At 46.0% G+C, this 17,417-nt stretch overlaps 1 protein-coding gene across 1 annotated transcript; it reads left to right on the forward strand.

Annotated features, from left to right (window-relative positions):
- Positions 1-765: 765 nt before the first annotated feature.
- Positions 766-16,404, forward strand: LOC134944904 (tubulin alpha-1A chain-like). The gene is made up of 4 exons (XM_063933840.1): positions 766-1,188; positions 6,831-7,053; positions 7,163-7,311; positions 15,283-16,404. Exons 1-4 carry the CDS (start codon positions 1,186-1,188, stop codon positions 16,261-16,263), a joined length of 1,356 nt encoding a protein of 451 aa, XP_063789910.1. The 5' UTR covers positions 766-1,185; the 3' UTR covers positions 16,264-16,404.
- The last annotated feature ends 1,013 nt before the right edge of the window (positions 16,405-17,417 follow it).

Below are 17,417 nucleotides of genomic sequence, written 5' to 3' on the forward strand. Positions count from 1 at the left end.
TAAGTTGCAATGGGTCAGGTAATGAGTCACAAACCTCCACCTTACAGCACTGCGTAAAGATTAATAATAACAATAATAATAATAATACATACATAAATAAAAAGCAAGCAAGCATAGACACCAATACAATAAGGCAATTTTTTTGTTACCACATGAAATAAAAAAAAACTCAGCGTTTGCTTGACAAAGCAACTTTGACACATACTGTAAGAACCCTTGTCACAAAAAGCACACATACACATACAAGCATAAGCATTTTTTAAATAAATATTTTTTTAATTCACGTTTTTCTTTTACAAGATTAATTTATACTCCCCGGCACATTACTGCCATTTAGTGGTTGTGTGCCCAGCATCTATAACTATGACTGCTCCCCTTCATATAATTACTGTACTCTCTCATATAATTGCTGCATATACCTGAGGGTATATGCAGCCATTATTTCAGGTTACTTTATAAAACCCATAAGTAACTGGATGGTACATATACCAGTAACTGTAACTAGAGATCAGGCACAGATAAATGATGCAGCCTGAGTGGTACTTGCATATTTTATATGTGAGATTAGTCTGCATCACTTCCCTTCTTTCTGAAGCATCTCCATTCCTCCCCCCTCCTCAGCATCTCAATTCCTCCCCCCCCCCTCCTCAGCATCTCCATTCCTCCCCCCCTCCTCAGCATCTCCATTGCCCCCCCACTCCCCTCCTCAGCATCTCCATTGATTCCTTCCCCCTCCCCCAGCCCACTTACATTATTATTTCCCTCCCTGCTTTCCTCCATCTGCCTATCTGTATTTCAGTTGTAATATTTATTTACTCTATATTCCCTCCTTTTCCCCACTGTTCCCCCGGTCACTATTTCCCTCTCCGTCTCCCTCCATTCTCTTTGTGTCTGACAGCCCTAGCCCTAGAGGTCATACAGAAGCCATTGTCTCAGCAGCACCCGGTAACCGTTGTGTTGTGCTTTGTTCAGCAGCCGCTCCCAGGCTGGCTGGGAGGTTGCGTTGTTGCACACTTATTAGTGTCCTGGAGACCAGGGCGTGTCACCTGCCCACCCCCTTCTGTGTTACTAAGGACGCTGCAGCCATTGGCCTTTTATATATAGAGGAGAAAGGAGCGAACGGCACTAACAGCTCCGTATCCGAGCACCTAACTCATCGGAACCAGGAGATCTACATCCAATAACATGGTGAGCGTGTGACTGAACTGTCCTATTTGATATACTCTGTGTGACTGTATATAATACACTGTGCGACTGCATTGTCATATCATATACACTGTGTGACTGCACTGTCATGTCTTATACACTGGGCGACTGCATTGTCCTATCTTATACAGTGTGCGACTGCATTGTCCTATCTTATACAGTGTGACTGCATTGTACTATTTTATACAGTGTGCCTGCATTGTCCTGTCTTATACACTGTGTGTGAATACTGCATTGTTCTGTCTTATACACTGTGTGACTGCACTGTCATGTCTTATACACTGGGCGAATGCATTGTCATATCGTATACAGTGTGCCACTGCATGTCCTATCTTATACAGTGTGAATACTGCATTGTCCTGTCTTATACTCTGTGTGAATACTGCATTGTTCTGTCTTATACACAGTGTGACTGCATTGTCCTATCTTAAACAGTGTGACTGCATTGTCCTATTTTATACAGTGTGACTGCATTGTCCTATTTTATACAGTGTGACTGCATTGTCCTATTTTATACAGTGTGGCTGCATTATCCTATTTTATACAGTGTGACTGCATTGTCCTATTTTATACAGTGTGACTGCATTGTCCTGTCTTATACACTGTGTGAATACTGCATTGTCCTATTTTATACAGTGTGACTGCACTGTCATGTCTTATACACTGTGTGACTGCACTGTCATGTCTTATACACTGTATGTGACTGTACTCTCTGTGTGACTGCTATCCCATTTTATATACTGTACACTGTGTAACTGTAATGTCCTGTTTTGTTTACACTGTGACTGTACTATAATAAAGGGATCGGTATGTGTTACCGGCAGACAAGATGCCAGCTGTCAGTATACCGACAGCGGCATCCCGTCTGTCGGAATCCCGGCAGCGAGTACTCTCATGGGCTTGCTGCGCTCGCCAAGCTCCGGTCCCAGTGGCTCGCTTCGCTCGCCACAGGTTATATTCCCACTCGGTTGGTGGCGTGAATCCACCAACTGAGTGGGAATAATCTGCGGTGGTCAGGATTCCATCTGTTGGTATTTCATCGGCTGTCGGGATCCCAGTGTCGATCTCCTGAACACTGGGATTTCGACAGCCAATATATTACCTGCATCCCGTAATACAAGTCATTTGCTATAGACAAGTACGTATATGACAATGGGTATCCGGTCTCTAGGTCGACCACACTTAGGTCGACACTGTCTAGGTCGACCACTATAGGTAGACAGTAAGAGGTCGACATGGTTTCTAGGTCAACAGGGACTCTAGGTCGACATGATCTAGGTCAACATGACAAAACGTATACATGAGTTTTTCACTTTTTTTATTTTATTTTTTTCACTTTTTCATACTTTATGATCCACGTGGACTATAATTGGGAGTGGTAACCTGTGCCGAGCGCAGTGGTAGCGAAGTGAGGCACCTTGCCCGAAGCATGGCGAGCGAAGTGAGCCATGTGAGGGGACACGGTGCACTAGTTGGGTTTCACTCAGTCACTGCACGGAAAAAACGACACAGAGAAAAGTGAAAAAAACTCATGTCGACCTTCTGTCATGTTGACCTAGAGTCCCTGTCGACCTATAAACCAAGTCGACCTACTTACTGTTGACCAATAGTGGTCGACCTAGACACTGTCGACCTAAGTGTGGTCGACCTTACATGCCACACCCGTGACTATACTGTCATTCTTTATATCTTTATATACATTGCATGACCGTACTGTACTATAGTGTGCTGCATAATGTGTGCTTGTGCATTGTCATGTCTTATATACCGTATATGTGTGACTGTTCTATAATTTGCTATCTACTGTGTTTGTGAATGTACTGTCATGTCATATACATTATGTGTGACTGTACTGTCCTATCTCCTATATAATAGCCCAGATCTGTGACTCTGTGCCTGTGTATATAACGCTGGGCGTGGCTAGGAGCTCTCATGGGGATAGCAGCAGGTCTATCACACCCAGTCCACAGCTGATTGGGCAATAAATGCCCTCCCACACAGGTTACATCCAAAGGGAGGCTCTGCCCTTTGTCTGCTGTGTGTTCCCAGAGCAGGATTAACAATGGGGCAGATGGAGCTGCAACTCCAGGCCCACACCCCAAAATAGGCCGACTGCATCTGCAGCAACATACCCTCCAACAATTTACACATAAAAATTGGTGCAAATTCGAAAAGGTTTTCCTATACTTTCAATGGAAGTTTGGAGAGCCAAAAATCGGTACAGACCATAAAAAGTACTGTACCTGCCAAAAAGGTACAGTTGGAGCGTATGCCACTGCATCTGCAGAAAGTCTCCGCACTGTAGATAGGGGGGGAAACCTTTTACTGCAGCGTCCTATGCCCTGCTGCCAGTCCGCCTGCCCACTCCGTCATCAACAATCTCCACTCCCTAGCCGCGGCGCAGGTAGTACAAAAGCTGCTGCGGCCACCAGCATAGATGTGTATGAAATTGCGCAGCTGAAGGCCTTCATAGCCCTCCCTACGCCGCATACTCTGAGCCCCGGAGCCTCCTCTGCGCGTGATGTCACAGAAGTGCCTCCCCGCCACAGCCGCGCCCAGATCCCCAGAGGCCCTGACTCCGCAACACAGCACCTGGCCTGCCGGCCTGGAAGCCCCGACATGGCTAATGTAACGGGTAGAGTGGGTGATATTGCGGAGGGTAATGTCTGGACGCTGAACCAATGTAAAAGGTGACAGTGCTGTGCAGTGGGTGTGCAGTGTCACTGACACTGCACAGCACTCTCACCTTTTACATTGATACAGTGAATTAGTCAGTTCTGCCAGCCAGTCACTATTGTTAGCGCCGGTGTCCCAATGCACCACATTACAGGGAAGTAAACGCACTAAATAAACTACAGCTCCCAGCAGCACTTTGCGCTGGAACATTCCGGCGCCAAGAGCTGCTGGGAGCTGTAATTTATTGAGTGCATCTTCTTCCCTGTAATGCGGCGCGTTGAGACACCAGCGCTAACAATAGTAACTGGCTGCTTGGCTGTTGTGCAAGTCTCCGGGAGAGCCACTGCCAAAGGGAGGACAGCAGCTTAGCTGCTTCCAGGAGACGCAGAAGTATTACCCGCCCCTCCCCCACTCGCAGTACCCCCGGGCTCCATCCGTGGCACCCCCCCCCCCCCCCTCCAACACCCGCGGCGGCTCCGGCCCCCTTCCCGCAGCACCCCTGCACCCGCCCCTCCCCCACCCGTGGCACCACCGCACCCGACCCTCCCCCACCCATGACACCCACGCAACCGCTCCTCCCCCACCCGCGGTGGCTCCGGATCCCCTCCCCTACCCGTGGCAAACCCACCCTTCCCCCACCCGCAGCACCACAGCACCAGCCCCTCCCCCACCTGCAGCACCCCCGCAGCCGCCCCTCCCCCACCCGCGTTGCTACTGGGGGCAAGCTACAAGGGGACAATCTACTGGAGGCAAGCTACAAGGGAGCAAACTACAAAGGGGCTAACTACTGGGGGCAAACTACAGGAGGGCATTACTACTGGCGGCGTAACTACAGGGGCATTACTACTTGGGGGCTAAACTACAGGGGCGCTAAACTACTGGGGGCATAACTACAGGGGGCATTACTACTGGGGGCTAAACTACAAGGGGGGCATAACTACAGGGGCTAAACTACTGGAGGCATAGCTATAGGGGGCAAACTACTGGGGGCATTACCACTGGGAGGCTAAACTAAAGGGGGGGTAAACTACTGGAGTCATAACTGCAGGGGCATTACCACTGGGGGCATAACTACTAGGGCGCTAAACAACTGGGGGCATTACTGCAGGCAACATTACTACTGAGGGTAATACTACACAGGGGCATTACCAGTAAGGGCATTACTACTGGGGGCCCTACTAATGAGGGCATTGTAAAGGGGGCACTTCATAAGGGGAATCACTCCTGGGGACATAAGGGGCACTACTATTGCGGGTATTGCATAAGGGACACCACTACTATGGGATCTATATAAGCGGCACTACCACTGTGGGCACTACCAGTACAGTGGACAGTGCATAATGAGCACTACTACTGTGGGCATTGTATAAGAAGCGCTACTGTGGTGGGCATTATGTGTATTACAGGGTGCTACTACTGTGGGCATTACTATTGTGTGACCACACCCCATTCTTTTGGAGACCACGCCCCTTTTTTGCGGCACGCACCTACGGCGCGCGCAATACCTTTACTGCTTGGGCGCTGTGGGGAGGGGGGGGAGTACCACTACCTCTATAGGACCACTTTAAACACTGGTACAATCAATGCACGAACTCCCAATTGTGACATTTTCTTGCAGACTTTTCTTTCCAGCTCCTAAAGTGCACATGACTTCCCGCTAACTGAATCGCGCTGCCTTCAGTGAAAACCCTGCGGCTAATTGAATATATCAGATGTGTGTGACTGTATTCTGTGTGGCTACTGTCCTATCTTAAGTGCCCCATACACTAGAACGATAATGCCCGATTTCATCCAATATCGGGCATTCGGGATGATATATCGGGTGAAATTGGGCATTTTGGCGGTGTTTCCGATCCGATCCGCCATCCCGTGAGGGTCGGATCGGCTCCCCTAGATCGTAAGTGCTCCACTCGTGATATGTCGGTTCCCGCAGGCATGGCTGGGATCGCATACGATATACCGCATGCAAAATGTACCAAATCGTATGGAATCGTATGGAACCACTCCCGGGAAGCTCCCGGGAGAGTTCAAAGGAAATCGCCTCCGACTTCAGCCTCAGACATATAGTTGTAGTGTATGGGGCCCTTTACACAGTTACATTTTACTATATTATACTTTATACTCTGTGTGACTGTACTGTAATACGCTATATACTCTACGTTCTTATTTTATATACATTGTTTATGATTGTACTGCAGATGTTTACTCTGTGGCTGTCTCTATTTTCTTTCCTATCTATTCTACTGTATATGTGACCATCAGTCTGTAAAGACCTGTTTATTCTGTTTTTCCTGCCCATTTTTTTTTTTTGTCCAGTCTATTCTGTTTTACTTTAGTACAGAAACCATTCAATAATAATACATTTGTCAACATGCACTGGCTAGTTATGACATATTCTATTCTGTAATACACTTTATTAATATTTACTCGCAACTCTGTGCTTTACTATTGTTTTATCTAACATAATAATAATAATAATAATAATCATTCATTTATTTATTTATTTATTTATATGAAGGTATATGGTGTCAGCAGCATAAAGCAGTGCAAACAAAATGATAAAAAACAGTGCAAAAATCATACAGTATAAAATAGTGCAAAGCATAGCATATTAGCTAAATAACCATTGCTGCACATGCAGTCACAATAACCACAAAATCACTGCTACCTGAAGCCAGAGGATCGGTACTGCTGATGGCAATGGGTAGAACATGATGGTATAAGTGAGGAAAGGAAAATGACTCTGTGTCCATCCGTACTACCTTGTATATAGTTTTGATTGTACAGATTTGTCACATTTATTTTGTTTGTGACTTTACTGGGTTTTTAGGCTGTGATATACTGTTATTATGTACTGTCCTATCTAGTGCATTTGTGATTGTACGCAACTCTATCCTAACCTATCTATTCTCCATCTAACCGTCTATCTCACTATTTACCCCACACAGAGGGAGTGCATTTCAGTCCACGTTGGCCAGGCCGGAGTGCAGATTGGCAATGCATGCTGGGAACTGTACTGCTTGGAACATGGGATTCAGCCAGATGGACAGATGCCCAGTGACAAAACCATCGGTGGAGGAGATGATTCCTTCAACACCTTCTTCAGTGAGACTGGGGCTGGCAAACATGTTCCCCGCGCTGTCTTTGTGGACCTGGAACCCACTGTGATTGGTGAGTAGATCACCTGTTGTTGTCAGTGATAGTTTGTGTAAAATATAGCAATAAAGTTCTAGATGTTACAAGTAGACAACATTAAACTTCTATTATTTCATTCCTACAGATGAGGTGAGGACAGGAACCTACAGACAACTTTTCCATCCTGAACAACTCATCACTGGCAAGGAAGATGCCGCCAATAACTATGCCCGTGGTCATTACACCATTGGCAAGGAGATTATTGACCTGGTACTGGACAGGATCCGTAAATTGGTGAGTTCACCAAGATATTCCTGTTCAATACAGTAGGTTCTGCTCACCAATGTTAGCAACACAACCCTTTGCTCATTGGGGGTCATTCCGAGTTGTTCGCTCGCAAGCTGCTTTTAGCAGCTTTGCACACGCTAAGCCGCCGCCTACTGGGAGTGAATCTTAGCATAGTAAAATTGCGAACAAAAGATTCTCAAAATTGCGATTACACACCTCTTAGCAGTTTCTGAGTAGCTTCAAACTTACTCGGCATCTGCGATCAGTTCAGTGCTTGTCGTTCCTGGTTTGACGTCACAAACACACCCAGCGTTCGCCCAGACACTCCTCCATTAAGTGCAAGGTGATAACACACCAGCCAATCAGCCCCTTATTGAAAATGTACATATTGGAGCTGATTGGCTGGTACGTTATCATCACCTTGCACTTATCACTGCTTTATCACTTCCCCAGGCTTAATACATCTGCCCTATAATCCCTGATAAGTGCCAGTTTTTTGGCGTCTGCAGTCGCGAAAACACATAGGTCCAGGAACTAATCCCAAATACTATGTGTTTTCGCCCTAAAACGGGACATTTCTCTAACGTCCTAAGTGGATGCTGGGGACTCCGTCAGGACCATGGGGTTTAGCGGCTCCGCAGGAGACAGGGCACAATAATAAAAGCTTTAGGATCAGGTGGTGTGCACTGGCTCCTCCCCCCATGACCCTCCTCCAAGCCTCAGTTAGATTTTTGTGCCCGGCCGAGAAGGGTGCAATCTAGGTGGCTCTCCTGAGCTGCTTAGAATAAAAGTTTAAGTTAGGTTTTTTATTTTCAGTGAGTCCTGCTGGCAACAGGCTCACTGCTACGAGGGACTTAGGGGAGAGAAGTAAACTCACCTGCGTGCAGGATGGATTTGCTTCTTAGGCTACTGGACACCATTAGCTCCAGAGGGAGTCGGAACACAGGTCTCACCCTGGGGTTCGTCCCGGAGCCGTGCCGCCGACCCCCCTTGCAGATGCCGAAGTTGAAGAGGTCCAGAGGTCCAGAAACAGGCGGCAGAAGACTTTCAGTCTTCATAAGGTAGCGCACAGCACTGCAGCTGTGCGCCATTGTTGTCAGCACACTTCATACCAGCGGTCACTGAGGGTGCAGGGCGCTGGGGGGGGCGCCCTGGGCAGAAATGTATTATACCTTTTTTATGGCTAAAATACATCACATATAGCCCTTGAGGCTATATGGATGTATTTAACCCCTGCCAGATCTCACAAACTCCGGGAGAAGAGCCCGCCGTTTTAGGGGGCGGGGCCTATTCTCCTCAGCACACGGCGCCATTTTCCTGCTCAGCTCTGCTGTGAGGAAGGCTCCCAGGCTCTCCCCTGCACTGCACTACAGAAACAGGGTTAAAACAGAGAGGGGGGGCACTTATTTGGCGATATGATTACATATGTGAAAATGCTATAAGGGAAAACACTTGTATAAGGGGTTGTCCCTGTATAATTATAGCGTTTTTGGTGTGTGCTGGCAAACTCTCCCTCTGTCTCCCCAAAGGGCTAGTGGGGTCCTGTCCTCTATCAGAGCATTCCCTGTGTGTGTGCTGTGTGTCGGTACGTGTGTGTCGACATGTAGGAGGACGATGTTGGTGAGGAGGCGGAGCAAATTGCCTGTATTGGTGATGTCACTCTCTAGGGAGTCGACACCGGAATGGATGGCTTATTTAGGAATTACGTGATAATGTCAACACGATGCAAGGTCGGTTGACGACATGAGACGCCCGGCAAACAAATTAGTACCTGTCCAGGCGTCTCAGACACCGTCAGGGGCTTGTAAAAACGCCCATTTACCTCAGTTGGTCGACACAGACACAGACACGGACACTGACTTCAGTGTCGACGGTGAAGAAACAAACGTATTTTCCTTTAGGGCCACACGTTACATGTTAAGGGCAATGAAGGAGGTGTTACATATTTCTGATACTACAAGTACCACAAATAAGGGTATTATGTAGGGTGGGAATAATCTACTTGTAGTTTTTCCTGAATCAGATAAATTAAAGTGTGTGATGATACGTGGGTTTCCTCCGATAGAAAATATTGGAGGTATACCCTTTCCCGCCAGAAGTGAGGGCGAGTTGGGAAACACACCTTAGAGTGGATAAGGCGCTCACACGCTTATAAAAACAAGTGGCGTTACCGTCTCCAGATACGGCCGCCCTCAAAGAGCCAGCTGATAGGAAGCTGAAAAATATCCTAAAAAGTATATACACACATACTGGTGTTATACTACGACCAGCAATCGCCTCAGCCTGGATGTGCAGCGCTGGGGGAGCTTGGTCGGATTTCCTGACTGAAAATATTGATACCCTTGACAGGAACAATATTTTATTGACTATAGAGCATTTTAAGGATGCATTTCTATATATGCGAGATGCGCATTCTGGCATCAAGAGTAGATGTGATGTCCATATCTGCCAGACGATGTTTATAGCATGACAGTGGTCAGGTGATGCAGATTCCAGACGGCACATGGAAGTATTGCCGTATAAAGGGGCGGTCCATCGGACCTGGTGGCCATGGCAACAGCTGGAAAATCCACTTTTGTTACCCCAAGTCACATCTCAGCAGAAAAGGACACAGTCTTTTCAGTCTCAGTCCTTTCGTACCCATAAAGGCAGGCGGGCAAAAGGCCAGTCATATCTGCCCAGGGTTAGAGGAAAGGGAAGAAGACTGCAGCAGGCAGCCCATTCCCAGGAACAGAAGTCCTCCACAGCTTCTGCCAAGTCCGCAGCATGACGCTGGGGCCATACAAGCGGACTCAGGTGCGGTGGGGGGTCATCTCAAGAGTTTCAGCACGCAGTGGGCTCACTCGCAAGTGGACTCCTGGATCCTACACGTAGTATCCCAGGTGTACATTGGAAATTCGAGACGTCTTCCCCTCACAAGTTCCTGAAGTCTGCTTTACCAACGTCTCCCTCCGATAGGGAGGCAGTATTGGGAAAAAATTCACAGGCTGTATTCCCAGCAGGTGATAATCAAAGTACCCCTCCTACAACAAGGGAAGGGGTATTATTCCACACTATATTGTGGTACTGAAGCCAAACGGCTCGGTGAGATCTAAAAGATTTGAACAATTACATACAAGGGTTCAAATCAAGATGGAGTCACTCAGAGCAGTGATAGCGAACCAGGACGATATGGTGTCACTGGATATCAGGGACGCTTACCTACATGTCCAAATTTTGCCCTTCTCACCAAGGGTATCTCAGGTTCGTGGTACAGAACTGTCACTATCAGTTCAGACGCTGCCGTTTGGATTGTCCACGGCACTCCGGGTCTTTACCATGGTAATGGCCGAAATGATGATTCTTCCTAAAAGAAATATGGACGCTTTCCTGATAAGGGCAAGGTCCAGAGAACAGTTGGCGGTCGGAGTAGCACTATCTCAAGTAGTTCTACGACAGCACGAGTGGATTCTAAATATTCCAAAAATCGCAGCTTTTTCCGACGACACGTCTAATGTTCCTAGGAATGATTCTGGACACAGTCCAGAAAAGGATGTTTTCTCCCGGAGAAGAAGGCCAGGGAGTTATCCGAGCTAGTCAGGAACCTCCTAAAACCAGGAAAAGTATCAGTGCATCATTGCACAAGGGTCCTGTGAAAAATGGTGGTTTCTTACAAAGCGATCCCATTCGGTAGATTTCACGCAAGAACCTTTCAGTGGAATCTGCTGGGAAAATGGTCCGGATCGCATCTTCAGATGCATCAGCGGATAACCCTGTCTCCAAGGACAAGGGTGTTTTCTTCTGCGGTGGCTGCAGAGTGCTCATCTATGAAAGGGCCGCAGATTCGACATTCAGGACTGGGTCCTGGTGACCACGGATGCCAGCCTGAGTGGCTGGGGAGCAGTCACACAAGGAAAAAATTTCCAGGGAGTGTGATCAAGTCTGGAGACTTCTCTCCACATAAATATACTGGAGCTAAGGGCAATTTACAAGGCTCTAAGCTTAGCAAGACCTCTGCTTCATGGTCAGCCGGTATTGATCCAGTGGGACAACATCACGGCAGTCGCCCACGTAAACAGACAGGGCGGCACATGAAGCAGGAGGGAAATGGCAGAAACTGCAAGGATTCTTCGCTGGGCGAAAAATCATGTGATAACACTCTCAGCAGTGTTAATTCCGGGAGTGGAAAACTGGGAAGCAGACTTCCTCAGCAGGCATAACCTCCACCCGGGAGAGTGGGGACTTCAGCGGGAAGTCTTCCACATGATTGTAAACCGTTGGGAAAAACCAAAGGTGGACATGTTGGCGTCCCGCCTGAACAAAAAACTAGACAAATATTGCGCCAGGTCAAGGGACCCTCAGGCAATAGCGGTGGACGCTCTGGTAACACTGTGGGTGTACCAGTCAGGGTATGTGTTCCCTCCTATGCATCTCATACCAAAAGTACTGAGAATCATAAGAAGGAGATGAGTAAGAACGATACTCGTGGTTCCGGATGGGTCAAGAAGGACTTGGTACCCGGAACTTCAAGAGATGCTCACGGAAGAACCGTGGCCTCTACCTTTAAGAAAGGACCTGCTCCAGCAGGGGCCTTGTCTGTTCCAAGACTTACCGCGGCTGCGTTTGACGGCATGGCAGTTGAACGCCGGATCCTGAAAGGGCATTCCAGATGAAGTCATCCCTACCCTGGTCGAAGCCAGGAAGGATGTAACCGCAAAACATTTTCACCGCATTTGGCGAAAATATGTTGCGTGGTGTGAGGCCAAGAAGGTCCCTACAGAGGAATTCCAACTGGGTCGTTCCTACATTTCCTGAAAACAGGACTGTCTATGGGCCTAAAATTAGGGTCCATTAAGGTTCAAATTTCGACCCTGTCGAATTTCTTCCAGAAAGAACTGGCTTCAGTGCCTGAAGTTCAGACGTTTGTAAAAGGGGTACTGCATATACAGCCTCCTTTTGTGCCCCAGTGGCACCTTGGGATCTCAATGTTGTTTTGAGTTTCCTAAAGTCACATTGGTTTGATCCACTCACCACTGTGGAATTAAAATATTTCACATGGAAGGTGAAGATTCTATTAGCCCTGGCTTCAGCCAGGCGTGTGTCAGAATGGGCGGCTTTATCATATAAAAGCCCTTACTTAATTTTTCATTCTGACAGGGCAGAATTGAGGACTCGTCCTCAATTTCTCCTTAAGGTGTTTTCTGTTTTTCACATGAACCAACCTATTGTGGTACCTGCGGCTACTAGGGACTTGGAGGACTCCAAGTTACTTGACGTTGTCAGGGCCCTGAAAATATATGTTTCCAGGACGACTGGAGTCAGAAAATCTGACTCGCTGTTTAGCCTGTATGCACCCAACAAGATGGGTGTTCCTGCTTCTAAGCAGACGATTGCTCGCTGGATTTGTAGTACAATTCAGCTTGCACATTCTGTGGCAGGCTTGCCACAGCCAAAATCAGTAAAAGCCCATTCCACAAGGAAGTGGGCTCATCTTGGGCGGCTGCCCGAGGGGTCTCGGCTTTACAACTTTGCCGAGCTGCTACTTGGTCAGGGGCACACCCTGACTGAGGAGGACCTGGAGTTCTCTCATTCGGTGCTGCAGAGTCATCCGCACTCTCCCGCCCGTTTGGGAGCTTTGGTATAATCCCCATGGTCCTGACGGAGTCCCCAGCATCCACTTAGGACGTTAGAGAAAATAAGAATTTACTTACCGATAATTCTATTTCTCGTAGTCCGTAGTGGATGCTGGGCGCCCATCCCAAGTGCGGATTGTCTGCAATACTTGTACATAGTTATTGTTACAAAAATCGGGTTATTCTTGTTGTGAGCCATCTTTTCAGAGGCTCCTTCGTTGTTATCATACTGTTAACTGGGTTCAGATCACAGGTTGTACGGTGTGATTGGTGTGGCTGGTATGAGTCTTACCCGGGATTCAATATCCTTCCTTATTATGCACGCTCGTCCGGGCACAGTATCCTAACTGAGGCTTGGAGGAGGGTCATGGGGGGAGGAGCCAGTGCACACCACCTGATCCTAAAGCTTTTATTATTGTGCCCTGTCTCCTGCGGAGCCGCTAAACCCCATGGTCCTGACGGAGTCCCCAGCATCCACTACGGACTACGAGAAATAGAATTATCGGTAAGTAAATTCTTATTTTTGGGTGCAAAAAATACCGGCTTGTATTGATTTATCCTTTAAAAATTGCGGTATAGCCCGCTTTTTTGGACCAGACAAATTTTCGGACCCAGTTGAATTCCCCCCTTTCTATGTAGTAATTGAAATATATGTAATATTAATATATCTGTTCAGGTCTCTTATAATTTTGAAATAAAAACCAGGTGTCCAGTGTCACCCAAAATTAAGACTGAGCAATCAGTATTTTTTTTATTTTTTTTGAAAGAGGACTATTCGTGATAATTGGGACTCATGCGATACAAGGGTCTGTACTTGGACCACTATTGTTTAACTTTTTCATTAACTACCTAACAGTATGTCTAGAGAGCATGGTGTAAATTTTTGCAGATGATACCAAATTGTGTAAAGTTATAAATACGGAGGGGGATGCCGAGTCTCTTAGTTAAGCTAGACACATGGGCAGCAAAATGGAGAATGAGATTCAATACAGACAAGTGTAAGGTAATACTAAATGGGGTAATATTAGGGGATTCTGTATTGGAAAAAGACTTAGGTGTTCACATAGATAGCAAACTAAGCAGCAGTACCCAAAGTAGGATTGCAACAAAGAAGGCTAATAAGATATTAGCATGCATAAATCGGGGAATTGATGCAAGGGACGAGATTGTTATACTACCTTTATATAAATCACTAGTCAGGCCACATCTCGAATACTGTGTACAATTTTTTTTGAAAGAGGACTATTCGTGATAATTGGGACTCATGCGATACAAGGGTCTGTACTTGGACCACTATTGTTTAACTTTTTCATTAACTACCTAACAGTATGTCTAGAGAGCATGGTGTAAATTTTTGCAGATGATACCAAATTGTGTAAAGTTATAAATACGGAGGGGGATGCCGAGTCTCTTAGTTAAGCTAGACACATGGGCAGCAAAATGGAGAATGAGATTCAATACAGACAAGTGTAAGGTAATACTAAATGGGGTAATATTAGGGGATTCTGTATTGGAAAAAGACTTAGGTGTTCACATAGATAGCAAACTAAGCAGCAGTACCCAAAGTAGGATTGCAGCAAAGAAGGCTAATAAGATAATAGTATGCATAAATCGGGGAATTGATGCAAGGGACGAGATTGTTATACTACCTTTATATAAATCACTAGTCAGGCCACATCTCGAATACTGTGTACAATTTTGGGCACCATACTACAAAAAGGATATCCTGGAGCTAGAAAAGTTTCAGAGGCGGGCGACAAAACTAATTAAGGGCATGGAGACGCTGGAATACGAGGAAAGGCTTGCAAGGCTAGGCATGTTTACACTGGAAAAGAGGAGACTAAGAGTGGACATGATCAACATCTACAACTATATAAGGGGACAATACACAGAGCTTGCACGGGACCTGTTTTTGATAAGATCAGCACAGAGGACACATGGACACTCGCTTAGGTTAGAGAGGAGATTCTGCACAATGCGGCGACAAGGTTTTTTCACAGTAAGGACAATATGTGTTTGGAATTCCCTGCCTGAGAAAGTAGTAACGGCGGACTCAGTCAACAACTTTAAGAATGGGTTAGATAAATTCCAAATGGATAAGGATATTCAGGGTTATGGTGCGCACTATAGTTATTAAAACACAACGGCTGTCATTAAAACACAACGGCTGACATCAGCATCAGGCAAAATTAGTCCTAAAATAAAACTGCATAGGAGACCACAAATAGGTTGAACTCGATGGACAAATTGTCTTTTTTCAACCTTAGATACTATGTTACTATGTTACATAAATGTTTTGTAATACAGCAATTAACATACATACTGTATATGTTAAATCTAAATATTCTTTTTAATTTTTCCTCAGGCTGATCAGTGCACAGGTCTCCAGGGCTTCCTCATCTTTCACAGTTTTGGTGGTGGCACTGGTTCAGGCTTCACTTCCCTCTTGATGGAACGACTCTCTGTTGACTATGGCAAGAAGTCCAAGCTGGAATTCTCCATCTATCCAGCGCCTCAGATTTCCACAGCTGTTGTTGAACCGTACAACGCTATACTCACGACCCACACCACTCTGGAGCACTCAGATTGTGCCTTCATGGTGGACAATGAAGCCATTTATGACATCTGCCGAAGAAACCTGGACATTGAACGCCCAACCTACACTAATCTAAACCGTCTGATTGGTCAGATTGTGTCTTCAATCACAGCCTCCCTCAGGTTTGATGGAGCTCTGAATGTAGACTTGACAGAATTTCAGACCAACCTGGTGCCCTATCCCCGTATCCACTTCCCCCTGGCCACCTATGCCCCTGTTATCTCTGCAGAGAAGGCTTACCATGAGCAGCTCTCTGTATCTGAGATCACCAATGCTTGCTTTGAGCCAGCAAACCAGATGGTGAAATGTGACCCCAGGCATGGTAAATACATGGCTTGCTGCCTGCTGTACCGTGGTGATGTGGTGCCTAAGGATGTCAATGCTGCTATTGCCACCATTAAGACCAAGCGTACCATCCAGTTTGTGGACTGGTGCCCTACAGGTTTTAAGGTTGGTATCAATTACCAGCCACCAACTGTGGTTCCCGGTGGAGACCTGGCCAAAGTGCAGCGTGCTGTGTGCATGTTGAGCAACACCACCGCCATTGCTGAGGCCTGGGCTCGCCTGGACCACAAGTTTGACCTGATGTATGCCAAGCGCGCCTTTGTGCACTGGTATGTGGGGGAGGGTATGGAGGAGGGAGAGTTCTCTGAGGCCCGGGAGGACATGGCTGCCCTGGAGAAGGATTATGAAGAGGTCGGCACTGACAGCGTGGAAGGGGAAGGAGAAGAAGAGGGAGAAGAATATTAAATGAATGCTCAATAAACTTGACATAAAATGTAGTTTTTATGACCAATATTTCTGTCATATATTCCCCACAATTGGCTTAGTCATCCTGTTAACTTGGACATAACACAAAAAAAAGAAATTAAATGTTTCCACTACACTATACCTTATTTGCCTATTTTTTTGCTTTATTTTAAATATTACACATACATCGAAGAAGAAGTAAAATTACTTTAAACTGAAATTAGTCATTTAGGAAATTCTTATTCTATTGACTTTTCCCAAAAAAAATTTCCCCCCAAAATAACGTTCAACTTGTAGCTATGAGTGGCCTAGAATGATAGTTTCCCTATGTTCCAGTACAACCTTATAGAATAGATAATGTAATCCAGGTCAGCTTACTTAAAATGATGGGGTCTATTTACTGTGCCTTGGATGGAGATAAAGTGGACGGAGATAAAGTACCAACTAACCAGCTCCTAACTGTCATTTTGAAAACCCAGCCTGTAACATGGCAGTTAGGAGCTGATTGGCTGGCAGTTAGGAGCTGATTGGCTGGTACTTGATTCTCTGTCCACTTTATTGCCATACACGGCTTAGTAAATAGACCCCGATGGCGCTAGTTCATAGGGAATTGGTAACATGCAATGTAATGATTGTTTGAACAGCCCACAAGCAATGATAAGTAAATTAGGCATCATATAGCATAAGCCTTGAATACTTGCACAGTGTCACATGTATACAGAAAAAGAACATTTCCAGCATGTGTAACTATAGAGATATATATTAAAGGTCATTTATCGAACACAGAACATTTTCTAGCACTGCATTTACTTGAATTAGCACGGTCATCTCTACACTGTAATGCATGTAAACAAAATACAGTATCAGGGCCGGAAAAGGGGCCTTTTATAGCCTTAACTGTAAGCTGCCATTATAGCAAAAGGCAAAATATTTTGAAACAAAACAGAAAAGAACTATGCCCACGCTTGGTTCTACCCATACTGTACACGGCATCAGCTTTGTGGCAATATTAGTGCCATACAAAACAGGAAGACATTTGCTATCGATGCTAACAATAATATACTGCAAATCTGTGTGTATGTAGCAAATAAAACGGAGGTGATTATGCCATATTTTGATCAAAATATTTAAGCTTGCAGCCCATCGTCAAGAGT

This window comes from Pseudophryne corroboree, chromosome 7, assembly GCF_028390025.1.
Source record: "Pseudophryne corroboree isolate aPseCor3 chromosome 7, aPseCor3.hap2, whole genome shotgun sequence".
Lineage (NCBI taxonomy): Eukaryota > Metazoa > Chordata > Amphibia > Anura > Myobatrachidae > Pseudophryne > Pseudophryne corroboree.